The sequence below is a fragment of the Cimex lectularius genome, unplaced genomic scaffold, assembly GCF_000648675.2.
Source record: "Cimex lectularius strain Harlan isolate CLEC.00 unplaced genomic scaffold, Clec_2.1 scaffold289, whole genome shotgun sequence".
NCBI classification, from domain to species: domain Eukaryota; kingdom Metazoa; phylum Arthropoda; class Insecta; order Hemiptera; family Cimicidae; genus Cimex; species Cimex lectularius.
Window position 1 is genome coordinate 349,686 of NW_019392889.1, and position 27,542 is coordinate 377,227.

General features: G+C 34.0%; 1 protein-coding gene across 2 annotated transcripts in view; it reads left to right on the forward strand.

Moving 5' to 3' along the window:
• Nucleotides 1–27,542, forward strand: part of LOC106666473 (scavenger receptor class B member 1-like) — a 99,224-nt gene that overhangs the window by 68,042 nt on the left and 3,640 nt on the right. For both annotated transcript variants that reach the window (XM_024229084.1, XM_014393694.2), the window contains exons 4-8: nt 20,251–20,342; nt 20,409–20,572; nt 24,266–24,410; nt 24,502–24,702; nt 24,913–25,043. In XM_024229084.1, coding sequence (XP_024084852.1) covers nt 20,251–20,342; nt 20,409–20,572; nt 24,266–24,410; nt 24,502–24,702; nt 24,913–25,043 — 733 coding nt within the window. The remainder of the gene's footprint in view (nt 1–20,250; nt 20,343–20,408; nt 20,573–24,265; nt 24,411–24,501; nt 24,703–24,912; nt 25,044–27,542) is intronic.

The window sequence follows — 27,542 nt, forward strand, 5'->3', positions numbered from 1 at the left end:
CGCCTCAGCATACTTTCTACCAGTCTAGAAATGCCTCTTGCTGGACTTTAGCCCATTCTTCACGAAGAGTCCTTTCAAGATAGTGGGGTGTATCAGGAAGTGATGGACGTCTATTCGTCTTTTGAGGTTATCTCATAAATGTTCGATAGGGTTCAGGTCTGGAGAACAGACTGGCTAGACTAAGACCCTGATGTTATGCTGTTTAAAGTAGGTTTGAACTATGCGAGCGACATGTGGACGGGCATTACAGGGCATTAGAATAGGATTGTCGCTGATTTCATCAAGGATAGGCAAGGATGTTCCAAAATTTCATCCTCATGGCGAGTAGGCTAAGACCCTTCACGAACAAACAACCAACTCTGTGCGACACTCCTTTGAAATTCCCGCCCATACAATCCCTGAGCTATGTTGAAAAGGTAGGCTCTGAGAAAAATTAGGCTTCATTTCTTGTTCTGCACACTCTTTCACGCTCACCTGGAGATCGTAGACCAAATCTACACTCAGCTGTAAAAAGTACGGCAGACCAATCGTCCAAAGACCAATGGCAGTGTTCTCGAGCGAACGAGTGCCGTGCATCTCTGTGTTCCGATCAATACGGGGTGAAAAACCACTGATTTAATTTTCTTCGAGCAGTGCGTTCAGAAATTTAGACACCTATAGTAGATGAATCGCTTGAACAAAGGTTAATGTGGCAGTTTCGCAACATTCTCAAAGTCAAACGGTCATCCTGTGGTTCTGTTACCCTTGGGCGTCCAGAACAGTTCCTTCTATGGTAGGACCCAGTTTTTCGTAAACGTCTAACCGCGTATCGCAGAGTTTCGTAAGGAACACAGATAGCAATAGCCGCATACCTGATGGAACGTCCTTCATCAATAAGTTCCACACCACGCGCGTCATCCTCAGCACTAAGTGGCTAAAAATTGAAATTAAGAAAACAAAGATGAAAACTAAACTTATCGCTTCAGAATTCAAATGAGACTGAATAAACATTTGAAATTCCGTAAAAAGTAAACACTGAAAAATCCTTTATCCTTGTTTTGGTTTAAAGATTAATTGTGTTTACCTCTAATTGATATTTCCAATTTAAAACATAGCATAAACAAATATTTATTGATAAAACAATGATACAAATTAAGGGCATAATTTTCTTTTATCGAGAAAATGACAAAAAAAATTATACTCTACTATTATATAATAAAAAATTATATAATAGTAGAGTATAATTTTTAATGTACATAAATTTATATACATCGGCATCACTCATCTAACACACGGCTCTCAACTTCAATACACCCAGTGTAAAGTAAAATAAATAATTTATTTTGTCATTATCCCAACTCTCATTTATTAACCATATTAATTTCTCGTCACTATTGGACGATGGTGGTGCATTGCTTAACCAGTTTTGTAAATATTTTTCCCTTAATAAAATAGAGCTCTACCATGTGTGCCAAAGTTTTGCCCTTCCGGACCTTCAAATTGCAGTTTATGCATAATTTTGTGTAGTCAAAGGAATATGCAATGCCGTTATAAAATAATCTAAATTTTGCGTTTCCCGATAGTCTTAACTGCACTATAATTCTTTCCTTCAATGGAAATATTTTGAAGGAAATAATATTTGCATAAATAAATAGAGGAAATTCACCTAAAGAAGGGGTTGAAAACGGACCCCATCGGTCGATGTTAATTGAATAGAGATTACTCTCCCAACGCTCAATTATGTCTCTTTTGTGCTTCTCCACCACACTTACATCAAGAAAAAAATGGCAAGGTTCGAAACCCAAACGGGATAATATATGAAGCCAGTTACCTCTGCAATACTCTTTACGAGGTAATGAAAAATTCGTTGTGATTCAAAAGATCTCTTCGGAAGTTTTGTTATTATTTGCAGCTAACACTAAACTTAGCCAGTTGACCCTAATCAAAATATGTGTGCTAGTTCAAGACCTAATTCCATATTTATATAATGGTCAGGATTGTTACGAACAGTTTATAGTTTGCGATTTGTCCAATCCTACCAACTGCTTTACCGCACAAAGTTCAGCGGCATAGTAAGCAGATGTCAAGATGTCAGGGACAAATGAGTCAAATAGATTTTTTTCGTTGCTAGGAAATAGCGTAGTGTTACATGTAGATGTATATGTATTAATCGGGGTGTATATTACACTACGCCCTTTAAGAGCTCTTGTATCCCCCATTCTGTGCTTATAGCACACCGGAGCCTTAGTTCTTCAAGGAACTTGATTAGCAGTACCGATTTCAGTGGTTAAATCTTTTCTATAGTTACACGGTCCCAAAATACATACAGCAGGACAGACTAGCACTACTGTTTTTTAGTAATTTCGTTTGAGCTTCTTCTGCTTCTTTTGTGTCTTTCTTTTCCGCTGAGTTGGGCTTCATTAGATTAATTATATATTCTTTTTTTGTGAGGTTTTGGTTGAAATGAAAAAGTTGGTGTCCATCTCAACCTACCTTTCGAATTTTCACTTCCTTTTGCCATTTTTCAAGGGGAGTTGGTGTCCGAGTGGATCGAAGTCGGGATAGCTCAAGTGGTTAGAGCGGCTCGTTGGTTGTTTACTGTGTTTATTTATCTTTTTTTGGCGTGTTTTGTTTGATTTTACGTGGAATCTCTCTTTTTGTGCTTTTTATTAAGTTAAAGTTTTGTTGTATAACTTTCGTAATTTTTGGCCAGTGTTTAGTGTAGATATTTGTTTCAATTTTTCTCCTTTTGTTATTCACTATGTTTATTGTAATTTTTATGTGTTTTGTTTGATTTTTACATTGAATTTTTCGTTCTTTTTGGGTTTTTTATTAGGTTAATGTTGGGTTTTACAACTTCTGTATTTTTTGTCACTGTTTGGTGTAGATATTTTATCCCATTTTTCCTCGTTGGTTGTTTACTATGTTTATTGTCTTTTTTTGGTGTGTGTTTTGTTTGATTTTTACGTTGAATCTCTCTTTTTGTGTTTTTTATTAAGTTAAAGTTTTGTTTTAGAACTTTCGTATTTTTTTGCCAGTGTTTAGTGTATTTGTTTCAATTTTTCTCCTTTTGTTATTCGCTATGTTTATAGTCTTTTTTCTGTATTTCGTTTGATTTTTACGTTGGCTATTTCTTTCTTTTGGCTTTTTTTAATTAGGTTAATGTTGGGTTTATAACTTCTGTGTTTTTTGTCTGTCTTTAGACTAGATATTTTATTCAATTTTTCTCCTTTGGTCATTCCATAAGTTTATTGTATTTTTGCGAGTTTTGTTTGATTTTTACATTTAATTTTTTTGTCTCTTTTTAGTGTAGATATTTTATTCCATTTTTCCTCTTTGGTTGTTCACTATGTTTATTGTCTTTTTTTTGTGTTGTTTGTTTGATTTTTACGATGAATCTTTCTTTTTGTGCTTTTTATTAGATTAAAGTTTTGTTTTAGAACTCTCGTATTTTTTTGCCAGCGTTTAGTGTAGATATTTTATTCAGTTTTTCTCCTTTGGTTATTCACTATGTTTATTGTCTTTTTTCGGTATTTCGTTTGATTTTTACGTTGACTATTTCTTTCTTTTGGATTTTTTTATTAGGTCAAAGTTGGGTTTGACAACTTCTGTATTTTTTGTTTCTGTTTCGTGTAGATATTTTATTCCATTTTTCCTCTTTGGTTGTTCACTTTGGTTATTAGGCTTTTTTGGTGTGTGTTGTTTAATTTTTTACAGTGAGTGAGTGGATCGAAGTCACGATAGCTTAAGTGGTTAGAGCAGCGGCGGATTTAGCCGAAGGTCTTGGGTTCGAATCCCGCTCGTGACTCTAACTTTTTCATTTCAACCATTACCTCACATAAAAAGAATAATTTGGTAAATATACCACTAAATATAATGGATTAAATATAGTTTGTCTAACCACATTTAACAGACTTTTTCCCTACCTAAAAACACAACTATTTTTTAACTGTGAGATTTCCTCCTGTGGTCTGCGTGATGATGATGTGATTTGATCGTCAGTCTGATTGATCTTAGGACTGTCTATCCTGCCTGTCTACAGAGTCAATCTGTAAGAGGCGTTTAGGCATTTCGCCATCTTAGCAGGATAGTTAAACCTACTTTTCCTAAACATTCTTAACTATTGTTTTGGTTTAGATTGGAAAGGTTGCTCGACGTGTGGATGTTTTCAGAAGGGTATCATTCCTTGGCACCATATAGAGAGCGTGTAGGAATACTACCCAGTATAAGAATTATACTTGAAGACGGCATCGACTTTACTTAATATAGTACTTGGTAAATATCTCATTTTGTGTTTTTTTGTGTGTATATTGAGAGTGACTGTATGTATAAAAGTAAATGTGTAGAGTGAGAGGGTCTTCATCGACTTTCATTGGATTAGTAATGTCTAATCAAAGAACTTTTCCCTCCATAAAAAACACAACCATTTGTAATTGTGATATTTTCACCTTAGGTCCGAGGTGATGATGTAATTTGATAGAGATCGTCTGCCTATCATCGCTAAATCTCTCTCCGAAGTCGTACGTGTTTAGACATTTCGACATCTTCAGTGGTAGTTTTGTCAGGGTTATAAACACAACATAACATTGAATATGGCGAAATGCCGAAACGTGTCTGACTGAACTCATCGAGGATTAGCAGACCAAGATCGGTAACTATGAAGCCAAATACATGAAAAATGGCTTAAATTGTCAACTCCTCTATTGAATACTTTCGGCTGTTGATACAATTCCATTAGATAAATTAGTTATTGTTGTATGAAAAATTGAAGTTGTAAATAAAGTTGACTAAGAAGTAGCGGTCTAGCACATAATAAAAAGGTCAGATATATCACCGAACACAAAACACCGATTAAAGAAAACCTTGTCCAATAATTTTTTTAAATGGCTTTTTCAATCAATACCGGAATGAGGTCCTCCTTGGGGTTGTCTCGCCCAGGGATTTGTCTTAAATCCCTCTGGATTACGCACTCCAGCCGAAATGTGAATGTGAAGGGGATAAGAAGGAAATCCGGACCCTGAGTCGGAAGAAAGGGCGGTGTCGCCGTCCGGAGTCAAGGCGAAGACGAGAGAAATCAGGTCAAGTGTGGTGAATGTTCATTGACGCCTCTGCATCTCCATAATTCGTGAAAATGTTAACCCTTTCCTAAGGTCTTGAATGACCGCAGGGACCATCGGAAAATATTTGCCAACTTGTTCTCAAGAGCGAACCAACATTAATTTCGCACAATCGAAATTCAACACAAATTGAAAATAATCGGGCTGTTAACATGGCAATTTTCGAAAACTATATATTCGGATTGCTTCCTTTTAACCTTAACACGCATTTTATTTTACGAGGTCAAACTTGCCTAACAGGATGTCATGTTTTTTAACATAAAATTACATGAACAACAAATAATTTATTCATAAACTCCAATTTTAATTTTCGCATGAGAAAATTGACATTACGGTAAAAATTAAATTAATTTCTTCTCTGTTTAACCCAATAATGAATATACTTGAAAATTTCAATTAATTAAGGTTTTTAATTGAGATAAAAAGTCAGTGTCACTAGCGGGATTCGAACCCACGATCTTCGGATAGATTCGCCGCTGTTCTACACTTGAGCTATCGTGGCCTCGATCCACTCGGACATTAACTTCCCATCTCAACCCCACCTTTTGAATTTTCCCTCCTTTTTGCCATTTTTCACTTTTTTACTTGAAAATGCTGCGTTTAAATGAGTTACACTCAACCGACAGATATTATTATCAAATACAAATATATTTATAAACAAAATATAATCGAATTGTTTTAACCTCTGGATTTAACCACCGCCGGATGATCCTCTGCCAAAAGAACTTCATTAAAGGAGAGAGGCAGTCTCATATCAAGAGCTTGTGCTCTGAATATCTGACTAATAGAAGAAAGGTAATCCTCATCCGATTAAGGTTGACGCACGGACACTTTTGGGCCAAAGGCTGTGTCCGGCGTGTAGAGGAAGGTTGCTGTTTCTCCCTTAATTGAAGGGTACAACTCCTTGGCTCCAGAGAGCGCGAAGGAATGCCACCCGATACGATAATCGTGCTTAGAGAGGAGGTGCCTTGTTCCGATTCTTGGAGGAAACAGGGTTTTTTGCGTCAAAACTACCGAAGGTAGGGAAGCCTTGTATTCATACGGGAAGTAGAAAAAAAATTTTGTCCTCCAACGTCAAAATTTCCACTCGCAGTGTGAGACCTTTCTGAATAAATTTGGTTCAGTTTCTGTCGATTCCTTGTTACCGGCAAAACCCCGAAACCGTGAGACCAATTTTTATGAAATTGTAAGGGTTTATGCGGGTTGATTTTTGGATGATCCCCATTGAATTTTATTCCAAACGGATTAACATGTACAAAATGTGAGTGAGCTATACTGCCTACACACTTGGCAGATATTTCATTGTATGTAGTACTAATACTTTTATGCCCCTAGCGTGTGTTGAGAGTGAATGTATTTATTGGAGTGCCTGTGTAGTGTGAGAGGAAAGATAGCGGAATATCGAGCACCTCATCGAATCTCAATTAGTTATATAATAGGTGTCAAGGATAATAGAACGAGATGAAATACTCCACCACCCTGAGTGAGTAGTATATAAATAGGAAAGAATGTAATTAAGAGTGATCGAGATTGTTGAATGAGAGGCTGATTACGTTGGGGGCTGAAATGACCTAGCTGCTGGTAGCCCCTGGAGGAGAACAGCACCTGGACGGATAAGCCCAAGGTCTGACCCCAAACTGCCAACCCCGGGGTTGGTGATTCTCGAGGTCCGCCGGTAATTTATTGTAAATTACAAAAGCTGGAATTACCGGTGGGCTTCTTAGAAGTGATATGCTCACTTCTGTACCGTGTAGAAATTTGAGCTTATATAAATCAATAGTTACTAATTCAAACTAGCTCCAACAAATTTTTTTAAACCAAATAACGACAAGTCGACGAGCAATTAGGCCATCTGTTATTTGGCAAACTAACGGTCCTTGGTTCGAATACGACACAACCCAGGGAATTTTATTTGACTTTACTTCGGAATAACTATTTGAAATTTGTTTTTAACCTTCGCTAGAGACACTCCAAAATGGTAGTTGGACATTAAGCCTTCTTCTATGACAATAATGTAAAAAATTGATGAGGGGAGCTGAAAACCTGGACATGAAAAGTTAATAAAATAAGAATTATATAAACTGGTTGAAATTTCATTTATATAAAAAAAAGAAAATATAGGATAGTAAAAAACAAACAAAGAAGTGTCTTGATTGGAAGAATATATAAATAGGAAAGCATAGACAGACAAACACACACACCATACTATAAAATCTTCCTCAATTCCTATTTGTGCAAAGAAAATGTTCCTTGTATCATAATAATCCAAGTACTACTTTTTTTCTATTTTTTTCTTTCTTACCACTACTATTTTTGAACAGAATATGGACATGTGGATAATATATATTTTAAATAAACATACCCTTCTGACACAGCAAAAATTAAAGTTTCATTACATAACGCTCTTTTACACTCTCTCTACTTCTCTAATTTTTTTTCACTTGCTTTCTCTCATTGCTTTTTCAAACTATCTCTTGCTCTCTATTTCATTAATTTTCCTTTTTTCTTCTATCTATACATTCTCATTCACACACAATCAACTCTGTCATTCTTTCTCTCCCTCATTGTTTTTATTTATCTTATTCTAATACTTTTTCCCCACTCTCCACTTCCTCTTACTTTTTTCTCATTTTTTCTTCTTCATTTTTCCTGCTGTCTCTCAGCGCTCTTTTAAATCTCTTTTCCTCTCAATACCTTTCATTTTCCCTTTTTTCTACTGATATCTCCCGTAATTTTTTTCTCTCTCTTTCCATTTTTTTTCTTGCAATCTATCAACGCTTTTTCTCACTCCCTCTTTTTCTCTTTTTTTATCTACCATAATTTCGTTTTTTCTAAAAACACACATACACACGCACACTCAATCTCTCTCCCTTGCACTTTTTCTGTCATTTTACTTCTTCATTGCTCCCTTAGTATCTCTCATCGTTCTTTCGAACACTCTCAGAAAGAGATTGAAAGGAAATCTCTTTCTTTATCCTTTTTTTCTTTCGCTATTTCATGACGCTCTTTCTCTCTGAATCATTGTCTTTCTTTATTTTTTCCTGCTATCTCTTAATGCTCTTTCTCTCTCTCTCTCTCTCTCTCTCATTCGTCTTTTTTATCCAGAATAATTTCGTTTTTTAGTAACACACGCGATTTTAATAACAAGACCTTATACAAAAAAAGACTTTATTTTAGATAAAGTTACGCGTGTATTCATGCTGTATAATTAATTTCATTACATATTTACATAAAAATTGGTAATATATTAATTGAAAATGTCTATAGTTTATAGGTATTTGACTTAAAATCAAATAGACTCTGTCCTGAATACCAATTGAACATTTTTTAAAGTCTGTCTCGCTTAAACACATTTTCCTCCTAATGCTTGACATTCCGCTGTGTCATGTTCAATTTGTGTTCGTTACATAATGACCATATCTACTTTTCCTGAATACTTCGACTCGTCATATTCAGGAGCAATAACTCAGAGCAGTTTTTTCATTACATCTCTTATACCTGGCTTTAATATTTAATTTTCATGTGAATTTTCCAAGTAAGGGTATCTGTTTCCACAAAAAACCTTACTTGTAGTTTTGTTAGTGATTCTGTTTGTAATTATTTAACTTTATTAAGCAATACGTCTAAGACCTTAGCAGAACGCAAGAAAAAGTGTAAATGATTCTTAATATGTGATTTTTCCCCTCGTTTTTTGTATAACAAAATTTTCTCAACTTTCCTGCTCTAATCTGACTAGTTATGTCTCTGAACATGGTTTTATTTTTGAGTTGTAATAATTTATGGAACTAATCAAAATTTTTTTGTTTGCTTGAGAAAGTGCAGTGTAAAATGTAAAAGTAAAATTAATCGAGGCCTTAGAAATAGTTCAAGCAAAGAAGACTGAAACTTGAAGAGTTTTGCATTTAGAATTTTTTTATTTTCACATAAATGAAATATAACATAAGAAAATCGCCAAAATTGATATTCACCCTGAACTTTGAGTGAAATCAACGTCTGGGCAGTTAAAACAGTTTCTTTTCGTTCAATCCTTCTATTTCTGTCCATATTGAATTGAATTTTTTTATTGATTAAATGAACGAAAAAGAATTGAACGGAGTACGAAACACCGTTTATTCCACTGTTGTGACGAAAGAAGAGAACTGGTCTCCAATTTTCGGAATGATTTCTTCACCCTACGCGAGGACAGATCTCCGGAAGCTTGATTTCTCGAACGAAATCAAACACCGCTGACCTCTCAACACGCAATTTGTTTAAAAAAAAAAACTAACCGTGTAATTTTTTAAATTAAAAAACGAACTTAATTTTCAACACCTCTTATCGCATTGTATCACATTTAATTATGCGTAATCATCATGGTTCTACAAAACGACACCTTATATATGCGCAAGTCATTAATTATTCTTATACAATATCGTACGACCACTGGACTGATTTTGTATAACAATTACTGTGTGTTTAGAAAATAACAAACAAAAATTACGAAAAAATATATAATTTTATTACCGAGGCGTTATTATTGTGTCATTTGTTACGTGTACAATCCGGCGATATTGTGGCATCTTTTGTGTAATAGCCTGTAATAGCCAGCAGGATTTATATATATATATATATGGTTTTTTAATTTAAAAAATTTACACAAACAACAATAATTTTTTACCATCTGACCCAACATTGAGACGAATCAGGGAAAGATAGGCAGATATAAATGATCAAATTACGAGCTCGTTCATGTATAATAAAACTAAATTATTATAAAAATAAACTAAGAAAGGTCAATAAATACACGACTTTTCTAATTACAAGGTTCTTGAACCTGGTGTTAGTCATAAGGGGAAAATTTTTATGACACTTTCGAATTAAACAACCCGTAAAACAAAAATGTTAGGAAAATAACAGTTGACCACTTGCTGGAGTAGTACAATCATTTTAAGTAACAGAAAATTTGTAGATATGATTACAGCAGATGACCTGGTAACAATGATAAGGGAAAAATTTGATGGCACTGTCGAATCAGATGCAAAACGCCATAAACATTGTAGGATGATGTGAGAAAATGGTTAAAAACCCTAATCAACCCTAAAAATATTTAATTAAATATTCCGCTAAGCAAACTAGCATAGCACTCCTTTATGACGTGTACAACCTCTTCCTTTGCTGTTCTACGCCAACCTTTAACTATCGCGTTCTTTTATTAATGGGATCAGTTTTGCAATTAACTATTTTTTAGAAGCAAAATGTTCACCAGAACCACTAAAACTCTGTCAACCTTCATTCGCAGCATCGCCGACCTCTTGACGGTGTATTTCGATCTTGTCATCTAATTCACCCACATCACCAAGAACCAAGATATGGTATCTAAGAATCAACCCAATGCATTAAAGCAGGAGCCAAAATTGCCTAATCCCAGGAGAAAACAAGATACCCTTAAGGTGAAATTCGGGACCTGAAGGTATAAAAGGAGGCAGCAAGGGGCGACCCTATCACCCATGGGACCAGAACCGCAACTAGGCATATCGCAGAGTTGGAAAAATGCCTTGTGATAGAGCCGGACAAAAGCATCAGGCATGAGGCAATCAAAGAGATTCATAAATCTCTCAAAACGCCATAAACATTGTAGAAAGATGGTGTGAGAAAATAGGTTAAAGATCCTACTCAACCGTAAAAGTATTTAACTAAATATTCCGCTAAGCAAACTAGCATAGCACTCCTTTATGACGTGTACAACCTCTTCCTTTGCTGTTCTACGCCAACCTTTAACTATCACGTTCTTTTATTAATGGGATCAGTTTTGCAATTAACTATTTTTTAGAAGCAAAATGTTCACCAGAACTAAAACTCTATCAAGCTTCATTCGCAGCATCGCCGACCTCTGATGGTATATTTCGGTCTTGTCACCTAATTCACCCACATTGCCAAGAACCAAGATATGGTATCCTAGAAATCAACCCAATGCATCATCATAACCTTCACAAGAAGCAGGAACCTTAATTTAAAAGCCCCAACTCTAAAAAATAAAGACATAAAACTTCTCCAAAAGACTAAGTACTTAGTTTTTGACCAAAGGCGTAGAAGACAAGTAGGCAAAACAATAACGAGATTATGTACCAAAACTGGGGAATAAATCCCCGGTCACATATCGAGCACTTGGTTTGGTGGCTAAAAACCCGAAGGAGACAAAACAAATTGCCAAGCCTACAAAGACCAGCCTAACTTAACATATAACAGCTATGCAAGCCTGTAAACCGCTCTTGATCTTTGAGGTGGCCTTTTTGAAAGTGGAAAAACAAAAAAACCAGTTCTAAGGGGATCACAAAATTCTGGAAATAATTAAATAATATGGTTATAACAATACCCGATAGAATGAAAGGAAAACTCAACTTTGTAAGACCCTTCCAAGTGGTCATAGATAATACAGGTGGAAAAAAAGGCAACCTCAAGTTTCACGAAGGGGTCCTGATATGGTACACTGATGGATCAAAGAACTAAGAATAGGTGAAGGTTAAGGGGGTGAATCACACCCTACACCCTAGAAAACCTTGGATTGGTTCCAACTATATTCCAAGCCGCGGTCCATCCAACTGCGCACAGGATACTTTCAAGTCAAATTTTATTTTAATTATGCTATAATGTGCTATAATTGCACTAAATGCTTTATAGATACTAGTCTGGGAGAGCCAAAATTGCCTAATGCCAGGAGAAAACAAGGTTACCCTTAAGGTGAGTTCCGGGATCTGAAGGTATTAAAGGAACCAACCTCTCAACCATGGGACCAGAACTACAACTAGGCATATCGAAGAGGTTGAAAAAGTGGCTTGTGATAGAAAAATTCAAGTGCTGGACAATCATGCATGAGGGAATCCAAGAGATTCATAAATCTCTCAAAATAGAAGGCAAAGGGACACTTCTTTTTCAGCAGGCAAGATTTGAAGAAAATTATGGACCACTGCCCTCTTAATCATTAACTAAACAAGATTGGCAAAGCACAGAAAAATATTAGTTTTGTCTGAAAAGCGTACTTTCCGCAATATAGTCCAAAATAGACATCTATATAGGTCGTAATAACACAATAAATAACATAAATCAAATTATAAAAAAAAGAGAAACTGATTCGTTCTGTCAGACGACCAAATGACAAATCCAAAATTTCTCTACAATTATACAGTTAGTTGAAATAATTAAAAAATATCGTAACACAAGGTTGTTACAACAAACCTCCGTGAAAAAAATCTTTACTCCAAAATACGTTCCAGTCTATTACAGTTCCATTAGTTTATGTAACATGGACTAGTTGCTACTGAACCTTTTTTAAAAACTTTTTCTGCGTTTCATCTGCTGTTATAAAGCTCGAAATCGCTCGAAGACAATCGTCACGATGTAAGGTGTTTGTATAAAACGTACCAGATTTGGTGGTAGCTGACGAAATTTCTCCAGTTGAAGGTTAAGGATTGATTCATAATGAGGAGTTTGGGTTCGGACGTTTCAATGTTAGGACATCAACCTTCATGTACCTCGATCAGGTCGACCTTCAGTGATCGATGAATGCTGAATTAGAGTATGAGACAGGATTGGGATTTTACATCTCGAGGACTATTATTGAGATGGCGACCTAATGATATGCAAGAATAAAAAAACAAAAACAAACGGTTGATGTCTTGGATAATTTAGTCGGAAATTGTAAAGGGGTTTTTATATAAGATCTCTTTTCTCTTCAGGTATTGTGTTGTATACGCATAAAGTTCATAAAAATGAAAGGAATTAGAATCTTACCTCTCCCTCCTTATATCCCTAATATCGATCTATCGTCCGTTTCCTCCTAAATAGATGATTTTTTCATTACTTTTTGTTTCAGCTTAAATACAAATATAAAAATTTTCCAAGCTTGTAAATAGTGATAATTTCCATTGATCAATAATGCCGTTAAAAACGACGAACTTTTTCCCTATTAATGCAATCTCAATTTTGAAAAAAAAATACGCCTTTTTCAGGTTGAAACGCTTCTGATGTAAAATTAACCAACAATTTTAAAGAGCTACGATTTCAAGGAGCCACTTTTGTATTATACATAATGTCACGATGCGTGCCTCAAGGGACAGTTTTTAGGCCTACTATCTTCCCTGTTTTCGTATATACGCCGTCTCCCTATCTCCTAGAGACCTAGAGACGTTTTAATTTTCTCCATTACCTCCTTAGGCCTCAAGATTTGCACGGTGTAAATAAATTTTTTATAAGTACAACAGATTCAACAATTATAATACGTTGCCACTTATAACGAGTATGCAGGGTTGGAAGTTAAGGAGTCTTTTAACAAAAGGAAGACTCTTTCAACAACTAACAAAATGGGCTTTAGAACAAAGTTTAACTATGGTATCAAAATTAACACAAAAAATTTATCCCGCCAGTATGTTGTTGAAAAGGAGGTCTATGCTGTGAAGAACGTCCGAGAAGTTACCAGCGCTTTGCCATCCTGCTTAACTCCTCCTACTTCTTTTTCCCTTCAAGCCCTAAATTTTGCACCGTGTAAACAGAATTGTTATAGTACTTTGCAAAAAGTCATGGGATTGACATTTAAAATGTTCATTCCTGTCAAAATATAAGCTAACAATTTAAAAAAATATTGTTCGAAATTTCACAAATCTTCTGTTGTCAAGAAAATGATTTGGATCGAGTTCAGGTTAACACCTTGTACATATATAATACATAGAGACTAAAAAATATCAAAGAAAATATAAATATAGGTGCATAAAAAATCTCCAGTGAGTTATGTAAACCTATTGTAATTTGCTGTTAGACGTTCGTACAATAATTTAAAAAAAAGCGTAATACTACCTTAGTATGCCAGTGTTTTAGTCGTATTAAACATTGCCAATCAATCCAACCGTTACGATGAAATAACCTCTTGGGTAAAACATCACACAAAACGTTTATTTACTTTCAAGGCACCACTTACAGTCATTACCCACTTCCTGCCTAGAAAAATCTCTTAGCTCAACACAATCCTTAACTATGCCTGTTCTTAGAGAATTTTGAAAAAAATACAGGCTAGATTATCGGATTGTTTTAAATATCGTCCCTGTATAAGGAGCTTTACGTTGTTTATTTAAACTTGTGGTACTTTGATGGTTGAACAAGAAATCTCCGATTTCACGCTCGATTCTACTATTTAACTATTTCACCTTATAATTGCTTTCCAACTGCTAATAACCGCTGTTATTCAATGTGTTATACAACATCGGTGTGATGAAGCCACAGCATCAATTGTTTCTTGATTTTCCACTCGATAAAGTTTCAACTATAATTAAATAATTGGATCGTAAATTTTCAGAGCGACAATGTTTCAAATAAATGAAAAACCTCGAATTAACAACGGTAAATCAATGCTGGAAAAATTTACGAGACAGATGAACAGATAAATCACTTATGGTACTTACCACAAATTGACCTACATATGTGCTTTTCAATTATTATTCGGAGATCGTGAGATGCTTTCTGGTGTGACGTAGGTTTTCGAAAAACATTTTCTTTATCGTGCCAACGTTTCGATCTTTATTGAGATCATCTTCAGGGCTCAAAGTGTTCTCTGCGTAATTGTATCATTCTTGTGTGTCGTGTTGAGATTTTAAATTTCACGCATTGGTTTGTGTAGCTTTAGATTTTTCTTTGGAGGATTTCTGTTTTATGAATTAAACAGTCAATCGGCCACAATTTTAAATTTCTTCCATTTTATTACCTGAAGTTTCATCGAACCGAATTGCCAGGGCTTAAAAACGAGCAAGTAGAAAACATAAAACTAGAAATTCATAGTATTAGATAACAATACATAGACTTGATTTATCGCAAACATTTCTTAACATACCAATTAATTATGCTCAATAAATATATGTTTCTAACTATGTTAACTATCATGTTTATAATAACTATGTTTCTTTGTTTTATCACTCATAACATTTATTGCTATTTTTAAAAAAACAACAACTAAATAGGACTGTTTTTTATTTTAAAACTAGTACGTCTTCGAGTTTATTTAATAACGATTCTCGTTTTATTGAATAATGAAATATAAATCGTATTACTTCCATAAATCAAATTTGTGTTTTTCCAGTTGTGCAGTATTGACCTACATACATAATCTGAAATAACCTTCACTTTTAACCGATAATGAATAATGAGAAAACACACTTCTATGCAAATGTACTGATAGAATTATTATCTAGAGCGAGAACGAGAGAAAGAGAGAGAGAGAGAGAGAGAGAGAGAGATAGAGAGAGAGAGAGAGAGTGAGAGAGAGAGAGAGAGAGTGTGAGAGAGAGAGAGAGAATGTTTGTATTTGTTTTTGAGAAATAAAGAAATTATGCAAGATAAGAAAGAAGGGTGAAGAAGAGTTCTGAAAGAGGGAAATAATAAGGAGAGTTCCTGTAAGGGAAATAAGAGAAAAGAAACATATAAAGAGAAGAATTTTTTTGATTTGGTAAACGATTTATTTTTACAAATCTCGCAGAGTTAGATCAATTTGACCTTTCTTACACTCAACGAGAAACGAACATTTTACAATTTGAACTTACATACATGCTCTTCAAGGTGATCATTTGTATATAATAATATAAAACAAAACAATAAAAATAGAAATTTTAAACTGAATGAACATAATAATAACTAAATGCAAATTTACATTCATTTAACTGTAACAAATCAATAAAGAAAGAAATTTATATAATTACAAAATTTACCAAAAATGTTATAGATTACATACATAGAAAATTAAATTTTCATCACCTCACTAAAAACTGTAATGAATACATCAAGAAACAAATCCTGAAAAAAACTTACAAATTTGTGCAAAATAATATACAATATACTATAGTGGTTTGAATATATGACAGATGTAACAAATTCAATTATTAATCTTTCTGTATTAGTGGTTTTACATAAAGTTTTTTCATAAAGTTTTATTGTATTACTTTATTGTATTTATTTCTGGGAGAGAAAGAGATGGAGAGATGAGTGGGTGAGTGAGATAAAGTGAAAGAGAGAGTGAGTGAGAGAGAGAGAGAAAATGAACTGAACTTTTATTTTTTATGAGTACAAATTTAAGACAATACTGACTTTTCTTATACAATTACATACACAACATCAGGCGCGAATGTTTTCTCAGAGGGTTCATTAGAAGAATAAATTGTTTTTAATAGATATAATATTTTTCAAATTTTTTGATGGTTAGAAATAAAAAAATCTTATGAATTAAATACATTCAATTTTACTTAAATCACATAAATATTATAATTATAAAAATAATTTCTCTTAAATTATTATAAAAATCTTTATTTTAAACCATGTTCAATTATTTTTAGTTATTATAATTTCTCTTACTATTAATTTAAATATTTATTTTTTAGTAATTAATCTTAATAAGAAAGACAGAGAAATAAAGAGAAAAAATAAGAAATGTTTCTCTGATGAAAAGATCGAGGGTGCGTTAAAAAAAATAAAATAAAAATAAAAAGAATTGAGTGTGTGACAGGAAGGGGGCAAAAAATAGAGGCGATATATCGCACGGCATAGAAAGAGAGAGAGAGAGAGAGAGAGAGAGAGAGAGAGAGAGAGAGAGAGAGANGATCGAGAAAGGGAAAGAAAGAAAGAGAGAGGTGTGTGTCTGTGTGTTTGTGAAATGTGAAATAAAGAAATTATGGAAGATAAAAAAGAAGCGTGAGAGAGTGTTATGAAAGATCGTTGGGAGATAGCAAGGGAATGAAAAAAAGAAACATGTATGAGAGAGGAGGGAGAGAACGATGGAAAACCGAGTTTTATTTTATGTTTTCATTTCGTTTCCAATGTTTGTCATATCATGGACAATGTAATTGTAACATTGGGACTTCAGGCGTTGTTTTGACATGTGGTGGGCACTGTAATATACTCCTTCGGCCTTTACCGGCCCTGAACTGATTTTCAGGGAGACGCGATTCACGACAGGGAGATAATTGCAATTCTGATTAATCTCATGATATATATAAGGTTGTTGTTTTAAGTAAGCGTTTGTGATTATGTATTTTTTTCAACTCTCTTAAATCTCTTCAATTATCTTGTTTAAACAATCATAATTTTGGCACGATTGGACGACCTTATTGAATGGTGGTTTATTAAACTTTAAATTCTACAATACATACTAAATGTACACGTTTTTTTATGATTTTATGTTGCTTGTTTATTAGTCATATTGGAGTCTTTTTGGTTTAAGCTCTCTTTTGAGGTTTAAACCTTATTTTTTTCATAAGGAATAATCATTGTTTTACGCAACATTTCGACGGCATCCTTTTTACCAATCGCCCTTGGCTATCTTCAATCGTGTGTTCGTGCGTTATTTTACTCAGCCTGACGACGTCTCTAACGTATTTGCTGAAAGTTGCAACTATTATCTACCCGTGACCTGCTTACCTGATAATTCGCGAATGGTGCATCTGCATCATCGGCGGATTTGGATCCCTCTCAATCACCGAATTAAAACGTATATACGAAAGTTTTCTGACTTCGTCAAAGCACCACCTTATCGCGAAATTGATATATTATTTTCAAAGATCAAGTCTCCTTCCCGGAATTTTGCAAACTGGCTCTACCCACTGGGCATTGACGTCAACACTAAAGAATAAATGAGAATGGATGTTTATTCATTATTATTGAATTGAATGTAATTCATTTTTGCAAAACAAAAAACAAGATAGAAGACGAGTTGTTATGACGTCAGAGGTACTTGCCATCCTCCGTCTGAATACTAGTCTAGCATTTAAATTTTTCCAATGACTCATTACTTAAATTTACCTTTTAAAATTTAAAAAAAAATTAAACGAAACGTTTCAAGTGTATTAAAACTAAAAGGTTAAAATTCAATTTCTGTTGCCCAAGTCCTTTGAAACCATATCTGATTTTTGAAATCATTGGACTGTATTGTTCACAAGAAAAAATCAATCAGACTCAACAAGAGAAGAAAATTTATGCAACCAACTGTTTGAAGTGGGTTGGATAATTTATTAATAAAGTATGAGTACGAATTTTTTTCATATATAATCTGATGGCACTGTCAATACACAAGTCTACAATTTGTCATGCTGGGTATCAAAAGGGCTTACAAGCTTCTCATCAATTGTACATTGAAGCCAGTACGCTCCAACGCAAATGTTAAAGTAAATATACAAAGGGACAGCCCTAAAAAGGCCGGCCATTAGGCAAAAACTGGACAAAAACCAAAACAGAACACAACATGAATTTTTTGAAAGTTCCGATGAAGTTTGGCCAGATAATAAAATCCTTGGGAAGAAAGGTGGCCCCAAGTTTCAAGGGTATAAGGGGAGTATAGGGATAAAAGGGCCGAATTATACCCTAGAAAAGGCCCGTGGACCATCCCCGAACAATTTTCCAAGCTGAGGTCCATTCAATACAACTCTGTGAGAGTTAATGAAGAAAAATATAAAAATTGCAGCAATGTATATACTCTTAGACAGGTGCTATAAAGTAAACTTCTCTAGGAGTGGCTAAATTGCCTAATGACTCTGGGCAAACAAAACAAGATTACCTTAAAGTGGGTTCTCGGACAAGAAGGCAGAGAAGGAAATAAACAGGCTGACCAACTATCCAAAAAAGGGGCAACCCTCTGATCCATGGTGCAAGAGCCTGGATGCCCAGGAATTTGTGCTTAAGTTGCAACTGAAAGCTTGAGAAAGAAAAGCCACAACATTGGACAAAACCACCTGTTACGAGGCGAAGCTAAGAGATTTATAAATTTCTCGAAAAGGAAGATGAAGGAACTCCTCTATCTTGGACGAAATATCTACACTAAACAGACAAAAAAAAAAAAACAAAAAAAAACAGTAGAGAAGAAAGAACCCAACTCCAACCTAATAAATAAATCTTAAAAAATCAAACAAAACAACTAAACATATGGAACAAATAGCTATACTTTTAATTTAACGTCTTGGTTGAGATGAAAAAATAAGTGGCACTTAAATAAATAATACGGTCAAATATGACTACTAAATACATATATGGATTAAAAGTGAACAACCAAATTACTTTTTATTTATTTAGAAATCGTGAGATGCGGTCTGGTGTGATGTAGGTTTCAGAAAAACATTTTCTTTATCGTGCAAACGTTTCGATCTTTATTGAGATCATCTTCAGGGCTCAAAATGTTTGCCTTCTGTGTAATTGTGCAGACAAACACTTTGAGCCCTGAAGATGATCTTAATAAAGATCGAAACGTTGGCACGACAAAGAAAATGTTTTTCTGAAACCTACATCACACCAAACCGCATCTCACGATTTCTAAATAAATATCGATTAACGGTCATTAACCAAATTACTTCGAATTTTTCTTTTTTTTTGCTTTTTTATTAGGTTAAAGTTGGATTTTACAACTTCTGTACTGTTGTGTTATTTTTTCTTTTGTCTGTTTAGTGTAGAAATTTGTTAAAGGAGGAATTTGTTATGAAATTTACCAAGCTCTTCTGGAAATTTTTCCAACGAGGCTGCAATTTTTTTTTTTTTTTTTAATTTAAATTTCAGCAGTTTTTAACAGATTTAGTGTTTCTTCTTTTACAAATAAAAAGTTTAAATAAAAAGTTCTAGAATGGTTCCTTCTTAAGGGAAATTTAATGCACTTTTCAATTTTTTATTTATTTCTCCAAGAATAAATAGTTCAATTGTTACGCGTAGATTAATGAGAAAAATCGGAGATAGTTGGAAAAACATAAAACGTTGATTATCTGCAAAAGGGTTGAGAATCGAAGCATGATCCTACGAATTTTTTTGTCGAATTTGAGATGTAGAAACACCGTGTGAACGCTGTCATATGAATGAACACCCCGCATAATGACAAAATATTCCGAACGAAGCAGATATTTATTTCCTTTTTAAAATCCTAATAAATATTTTTTAAAATAAGGATTTGGTGGGTTTGTGAAAAGCCAAACTTTTATTGTTCATAAATAATTTTTACTTAACTATTTTACATGGTTAAATGTGTATACTTCAAATTTGCCAAATTTTCCGTTTAAATTGAACAAATTTCCATTACAGAACCTATAAATTGTAAATTTTGTTCTTTGTTTAGACAACATTATTTCTAATTAATTGAATTTTGATTGAAAATATGTTTTTTTTGTTGTTGCAGGATATTTAAAATTATGCCTATGTGGTCTGAGCATTATGGGACTGGCGTACGCCATTCATTTCATCGACCCAATCAGTGTTATAAAGAATATAGTAAATATTTCATAAATATTACAAAAAAAACACACATATATTCACCTGCAAATTTTAATTGTACAGATGCTGAGCATGAGCGAAGGATCGTACCTGTTCAAAATGTGGAAATCCCCTCCGATCAAGCTCTACATCAAAGTCTACATATTCAACATAACAAACGCGAACGAATTTTTGGACGGAAGGGACAGCAAGATCAAACTCCAGGAGATTGGACCGTACACGTACAGGTTTGGACTTTTGTGCTTTAAGGTTCGATATAAAATCCAAATATACAGGCATTGAGGGGGGGGAATATGATGGATATGGATTAAGAAAAGCCAAAAAACTTTAAACCTATTTTTGTTTTGAACTCTGTGATAAATAAATTATATTTGATAATCCTGATCTCTTGCCCTCGCTAGTTTGGCCTCTGTTTTATTAGACCTCACTATATTTCACAATTTACAACTTAGTTCGTTTCCAAAACAGGTTTTTTATTTTATTTTACTTTTATAATTGCCTTGATTTAATTTTTCAGATAAAGACGTCCTCAAATATGAACAATAAAAGTGAGGACGTCCTCGAGAACCCATCACCAACAGATTAAAATTTGTTTAAATATAAACTATAAATTTTTCTTTAAATTAAAATTGGTCGCTTTCATTGGAAAAAATGTATTTTGATAATTAATTTTTTCAATAATTGTATTGCTTAGTTAGGAAAATAATTCTTACTAAGGTTACGTATTAAAAATATAGACAAACTTATTCTAGTTTAAACAACATTAGTTTTTTATTACAGTTCAATGGTGTTTGTTAGGTAACATTATCGTCCTGCCTGTTTATGATTATTGTTTAAATCTTGGCAAATTTTCCATTGTTTACCTTTTACATTCTGATAATTTGATGTAAGTCCGGTGAGGCTTATCCTTACATAACACAACTTCGCTTGTATTTTTATTGGAGATTCTGAGCCAGCGGGATCTCATCTCATAAAGTAGGACTACTGACGAGGTATCACCGATTTAAAAAATTTTTGGTGATACTAGGTAGAAAAAAACTGTGTTCTTGCCATTGGGCCCTAACAAACGAGAAAAAAGTATTTTAGATAATTTAATTTTTTTAAATATGACCGCCTGCCTTTTTGTGCATAAATTTATGCTTTTATTTAGTTGTGCTGCTACTAGCAGTAGCTTTGTTTTTTTACGCTGAATAACCAAATGAACTGCAGGATAGGTTAAATGAGATTTGATGTCCAAAAGGCCAAAAAATCGATTTTGAAAAGACAATTCGGATTCGTTCAAAGCACCCTTTATAGCCCTTGAATAAGACTTTTCATAGCAATAAAAATTATCCAGTTATTTGGTATAATTCGCAGGGGTCAATTTTTTTTTATATCGCCGAGGTCAGGTGTTCCTGTTTAAAAATTCCAAGCCCTTCTGGATTTTATCCAAATTCAACGTTAGGACAACCGATAGCTGAATATCTCATCTTTTAGCCTATATGAAAACATAAATTTTATGTCATTATAAGTGAGAAAAATAAGGTAGAAATTAACAAAAATTCAACAAACGTTTTATTTTATATCTCCGGTTGTAATTTATTTGCAGAGACCACTTTGTGCTTTTAAGTGTAGTCTTTAACTCAAAAACCGCTGCAAATTTACCAGTCTATCGGTAATCTTTTCGAAATTTTTACAAATTTCGTGATTTTTGCAAAAGATCGACGCATTCGACTGAAACAAAAATTATTTTTTGATTTTAGGAAAAAAATTCATCCAGGTGTATAATTTACACGACTGCTTACCTTCAATTAATCTGACTTTTTAGTTTTGTCGGTCTGGACTTAAAGAACTTTTCGCTATTTGACTAATATGCCCATTATTTCAATGAATATTTTTAGAAAAGAGAGTTTATTCTAATTTCCAATATCATGGAATCCTTCTTAACTGTGCAATTTTTGTTTAGAGTTCATTTCTTATTCTTATCAGTTTTATCTCCGATAAACTAGACCTGTTTAGTTGGAAAAATAATTGGTACATATTACAGATTGAAAATATGAACAAAATTCTCTTCTAATATTTTTACATTGCTTAAACACCATTAAAATTTATATAGTTCCAAGATTTTTTTAAAGGTAAATAAACGTTCTGCTCATTTACGATTGTTAATGAAATCTTGCAAATTTTCTCATGTTTCCCTTTCCAAATAAATTCCAGAATACTCTTGCCAATTCGGTTTTACATTTTGATAATTTGATGTAAGTCTGATGAGGCTTGCCTTTTCAGTCTAGATTCTCAGACAAATTTTAAGTAGAGAAGATTTTGATTGTTCGCCTTGATTTCGAACGTTACTTTACCCTGACGCGGGATCACCGACTACAATGAAATTTTTTTTTGAGCGATACTATTGGTGAAAATATTCGATAGTGTACAAGCGGCCGTACCAATGGCAAAGGAGTCGAGAAAGAAGTATTTTAATAGATTCATATTTTTTATTTCACGGTTATTATATATCAGTTGATTCAGTTTTGGCCTAGGAAAAAAATAACACCCAGGATTGTTTTAAATAAAATAGGATTAAATATATATAAAAACTCTCAACACGACACGCAAGAATGGCACAATTACACAGAAGACAAACACTTTGAGCCCTGAAGATGATCTCAATAAAGATCGAAACGTTGGCACGATAAAGAAAATGTTTTCTGAAACCTACATCACACCAGACCGCATCTCACGATTTCTGAATAATTAAATATATAAAAAGTTACAAAAAGTAAAAGATACATTCAGTAAATTAGGCAAAAAAAATTGTTTTTGCAAAAATCAATTCGGATTCGTTTTAAGCACACTTTAAAGCCCTTAAATATGAATTTTTTATAGTATAAAAAACATACATTTTTGATAATAGCCGGGGGTGTATATTTTTTATTCCTACAATATCCTGGGTTCTAGTTAAAAAATTCATAGGTCGTCTGGATTTCATCCAAATTCAACGTAATACCAACCGATAGAAAGCAGAATATTTCTTATTTCTGCCAATATTGACAAGGTTTAAATGTTACCCTTGTTAAGTTTCTTGTAGATCGGTGAAATAGTTTCAAAGTTATCACAATTGTTTTGATGATTGGTGATTTTCGAAAAAAAATCATAGAAAAGATCTGAGAAAAAAAGTATATATAAAAAAAAGTTTAAATCTAATTTGCTAGGTACTTCGGTCACAAAATAAGTATGTATTGAATGTTAATTCGCTCGTCAGCAGATTGATAATTTGCGTTTTTTTACTAAATAGACTAAAAAAAAATTAAAGCTAGAAACCAAGTTTTTGTGCCAGTGTGCCGGTGTTTTTGAAAATAAGCCCATTTGTAAATATGTCGGGTCCGAATGCAGGGCCGCTGGATTCGAACCCGGGACCTTTACCTTACAGCGATGAGCGCCGTGTCAACGCCTAAACCGTTGCGGCCACCGACGCCACTTAGAAACCAAGTTGATAGTCGTTTTCTGCGCCTGAGACCAAACTAGGATCGGCAGACCAGGATGAGTAATGTAAAATTTAATCTTCTCTACTATTCTAAACAACAAGCGAATTTAGTTGGAGTTTCTCAACTCAGTTCCTCACTGAAGATGGCGCAAACGGTTCAGCCATGAATTTGAATTAGTTGTGGATTAGCATCACCAGACTTACTCATAGACCTAACAAAAAAGTCAGTAAAATGTGTGGCCTCACGTCCCAGGCCACTCCTTGTATATTTTCATTACCTAAACCTTCAAATTGTTGCAATCAAGTAAGAACTAGTGCTAGACTGATAATTTCGTAATCGCATCTTGAGCGTCCGGTTGCTTGACATAAAATTTCTTCCTGTTATAATATACTAGTATATAATAGAATAGTAATATAATAAAAAAAACTACTAATTACTAATATATCTTGTTTTATGTAGCGAGACAATCATCAATGAAGACATAGAATGGAATGAAAACAGCACAATCAGTTTCACCCCGAGGAGGAAAGTCGTCTTCGAACCAGAATTGTCGGCCGGTGACCCCTATAAAGATGTAATTACAGTTACCAACGTCCCACTATTGGTTAGTAACTTGATTTTCGTAATATTTGCTACAATTTTCAAAATAGTCAATGATTTTTATGTTGTTTTAATAACTATGGTTTTTTTTAAAGGGTATTGCTTCTGCACTGCATAATTCCTCCATTGGTATTAATTTGGCCCTATCTACTATCATTTCTTACCTGGACGCCCGGCCGTTGCTGAACAGGACAGTGGACGCTTTCCTCTGGGGGTACGACGATCCTTTGGTCAAGCTTGCCAGCAACGTTCTGCCGACTTGGATCAACTTCGAAAGATTCGGCCTTTTGGACAGAGTAAGGATACAAAATACTTTAAGCCGTTTGTAATACAACGAAATTGATAATGATGATGATGGTCACAAGGAAGGTTTTTGTTACCCACTGCAGCCTTCTTGCTATTGTACTTTCCCAGTTTCTTAGTCAATCGCCTCGGTGCTCTTAAGAAGTACTAGGTCATTGACTGTCATAAGAACGAATTTTATTAATTAAACTTGATGTTTTTAGATGATGGACGAGGGAGAGAACAGGATCACGATGCTACTGGAAAATACTAACACGAGCTCCCAGTACTCGATCGAAAACTACAACGGATCACCTGGCCTATCTCAGTGGGGTTACGATGCAGGATCTAACGTGTAATTAGCCAAAATTTAAAATTTATAATTTATGTCTTAAAGTTAATTTTTAAAGTCTTCAAGACTAAACAATGGCAACAACTTAACTTGGTTAAATAAAGCAAAATAGTTGCTCCGTGATTCCGGTTTAAATTGAAAACACTGGAAATATTTGAAGTCCGGATGTCTTTACAAAGTTCAGTCCATCCAGGATCAATTGGGACTGGGGATTAGGGATTAACTTATAGAATCAAGAATTTAAAATTGTAGGACATTTTGGGCGAACAATTTTGATTGTTTTGCTATCATCCTGGCCTGTCTATCCTCGCTGGTTACTGAAGATGTTGATCAGGTCTGCCATACTGCGAAGATAATCTATACAGAAGGATCACAAACTAAAAAAAAAAAANAAAAAAAAAGTAGTGATTATAGTGATTATAAACTTAGAAGGAAAAAAGGAAAATATAGCCAACATTACCTGTAGAAATGGATAGAATGAACATCTTAAAGTCAAGATTTATCCAACAACATAAGAAATAACGAGGAAACAAGGAACATAAGAAATATAAGAACTATTTCAAAAACATGTTGAGAAAGTTGACCATTCAGATCTGGCTAGAAAAATGTTCAATAATGTTCAGAAACATCGTTTACAGTCTGAACTAGGCTCGTGCAATAAGATTTTTCATGTTACCTGAGAGGTTTGTAATAAAATTAAAGGTCGGTTTTGAAATAGAGGTTAAAAGTTTTACAATCTTTTAAAATCTTGAGCCTAATAAAGGAAAGTTGGCATTTCGACGTGTACCAATATCGGCAAGCCACAAAGGCCGAAAGTTCATGTGACTTGCGGCCCGTCATGACGATGTGGGAGGTGCTCGAACATCCGAAGTACCCAGGAAATAATCTACATTATGTATTAGACTTTCTGACCCTAGAAAATCTCAGCATATCCGAAGTTGGTGCGACGGATGGCGTTCCGGTCTTAAAAATGTTGCATAATATTCCAAAACTGGTTCCCGCGTCCAGGAAGTCCGTACGGGCTTGATTTTATAATACTTCGCAGGGGAGTTTCCTACTACAAACCTTTTTTTCTACTTTCGTTCGCCGATTATTCTATTGAAATGTTTGCTCAAGTGAAATGTTAAACGTTTTGCGGTGGGAGCCCATTAGAAGCCTAGAATTATAAAGTCTGTTGTGTAAAAAAATAATAAACCGTTAGAGCATATAATTTTTGTTTTAATTTTAAAAGAACCAATTTTAAAAATTTAGCCTCTAAAACCTAATTTTAAAGTATATATTACATATATGAATTTTCTTTTTTTCTTTCTCATTGATCTATTATTAGGATCATAATTATTAGGATAATAATTATTAGGATCATTGCTGCTTTTATTAAAAATATTTGCAGTTATTCAATGATCGTTGGGTAAAAACTTTTTTAAGAGATTGTATTTATTAGGGTGACTGTGTAGCGTGATAGGGCCGATGGCGGAATATTGAGTACCGTTAGATTCGTCACACGTGTAAAGGTATATGTGAGTTCCTTTTTTACTCGGATCACTGGACTATAGTTTTTTTTTCTTCCACTGCAAGATCTCTTGTGAAACTGGGTCTTCTTATTTGCATTCGCAGGAAAACTACCCTTAATGGTGTGCATTTTCTGGGGTTCCTTTTTGCTCGTTTTTCTAGCATTAGCATTAGAGTAGAATTTCCAGGATAAAATGTTTTCCAGTCTCAGCCCATGAGTCTTCATGGCAAGTGAGACGTGTCTGTCTCAATTCTTCGAGAAGAAGAAAAAATATTTTATTTATATATTCTAATAACCAACAACACCAATTGTTAAACTTTTTCTTCAAAATTAATTTCAATATTGTCAAAAAATTCACTAATTTCGTGGTCCGCTTGACCAATTAATATATAACAATTAATTAAGGTTTTTAGTTAAGATAAAAAAGTCAATGGCACGAGCGGGATTCGAACCCACGATGATTCGGCTAGATACGCCGCTGCTCTACCACGTGAGCTATCGTGACCTCGATCCTAAGATGAAGATCGTGGGTTCGAATCCCGCTCGTGCCATTGACTTTTTTATCTAAACTAAAAACCTTAATTAATTGTAATATATTAATTGGTCAAGCGGACCACGAAATNTGTGTATTTATGACACGACCTTCTTCATTAAAATATGTCAAGTCAATAATCCGATAGTCAATGATATATGTTAACAATTTACTAAAACACTTTATATAGAAAAATGGCAAAAATGAGGGAAAATTCAAAAGGTGCGCTTGAGTTGGGAAGTTGGTGTTGGAGTGAATCGAGGTCACGATAGCTCAAGTGGTAGAGCAGCGGCGTATCAAGCCGAAGATCGTGGGTTCGAATCCTGCTCGTGCCATTGACTTTTTTATCTCAACTAAAAACCTTAATTAATTGTAATTTTCAAAAAAACAAAACAAAAAACTTGAAGTTCAACTATATAATGTACATATCCCATCCTTTACATCGTCTATATTACTGACC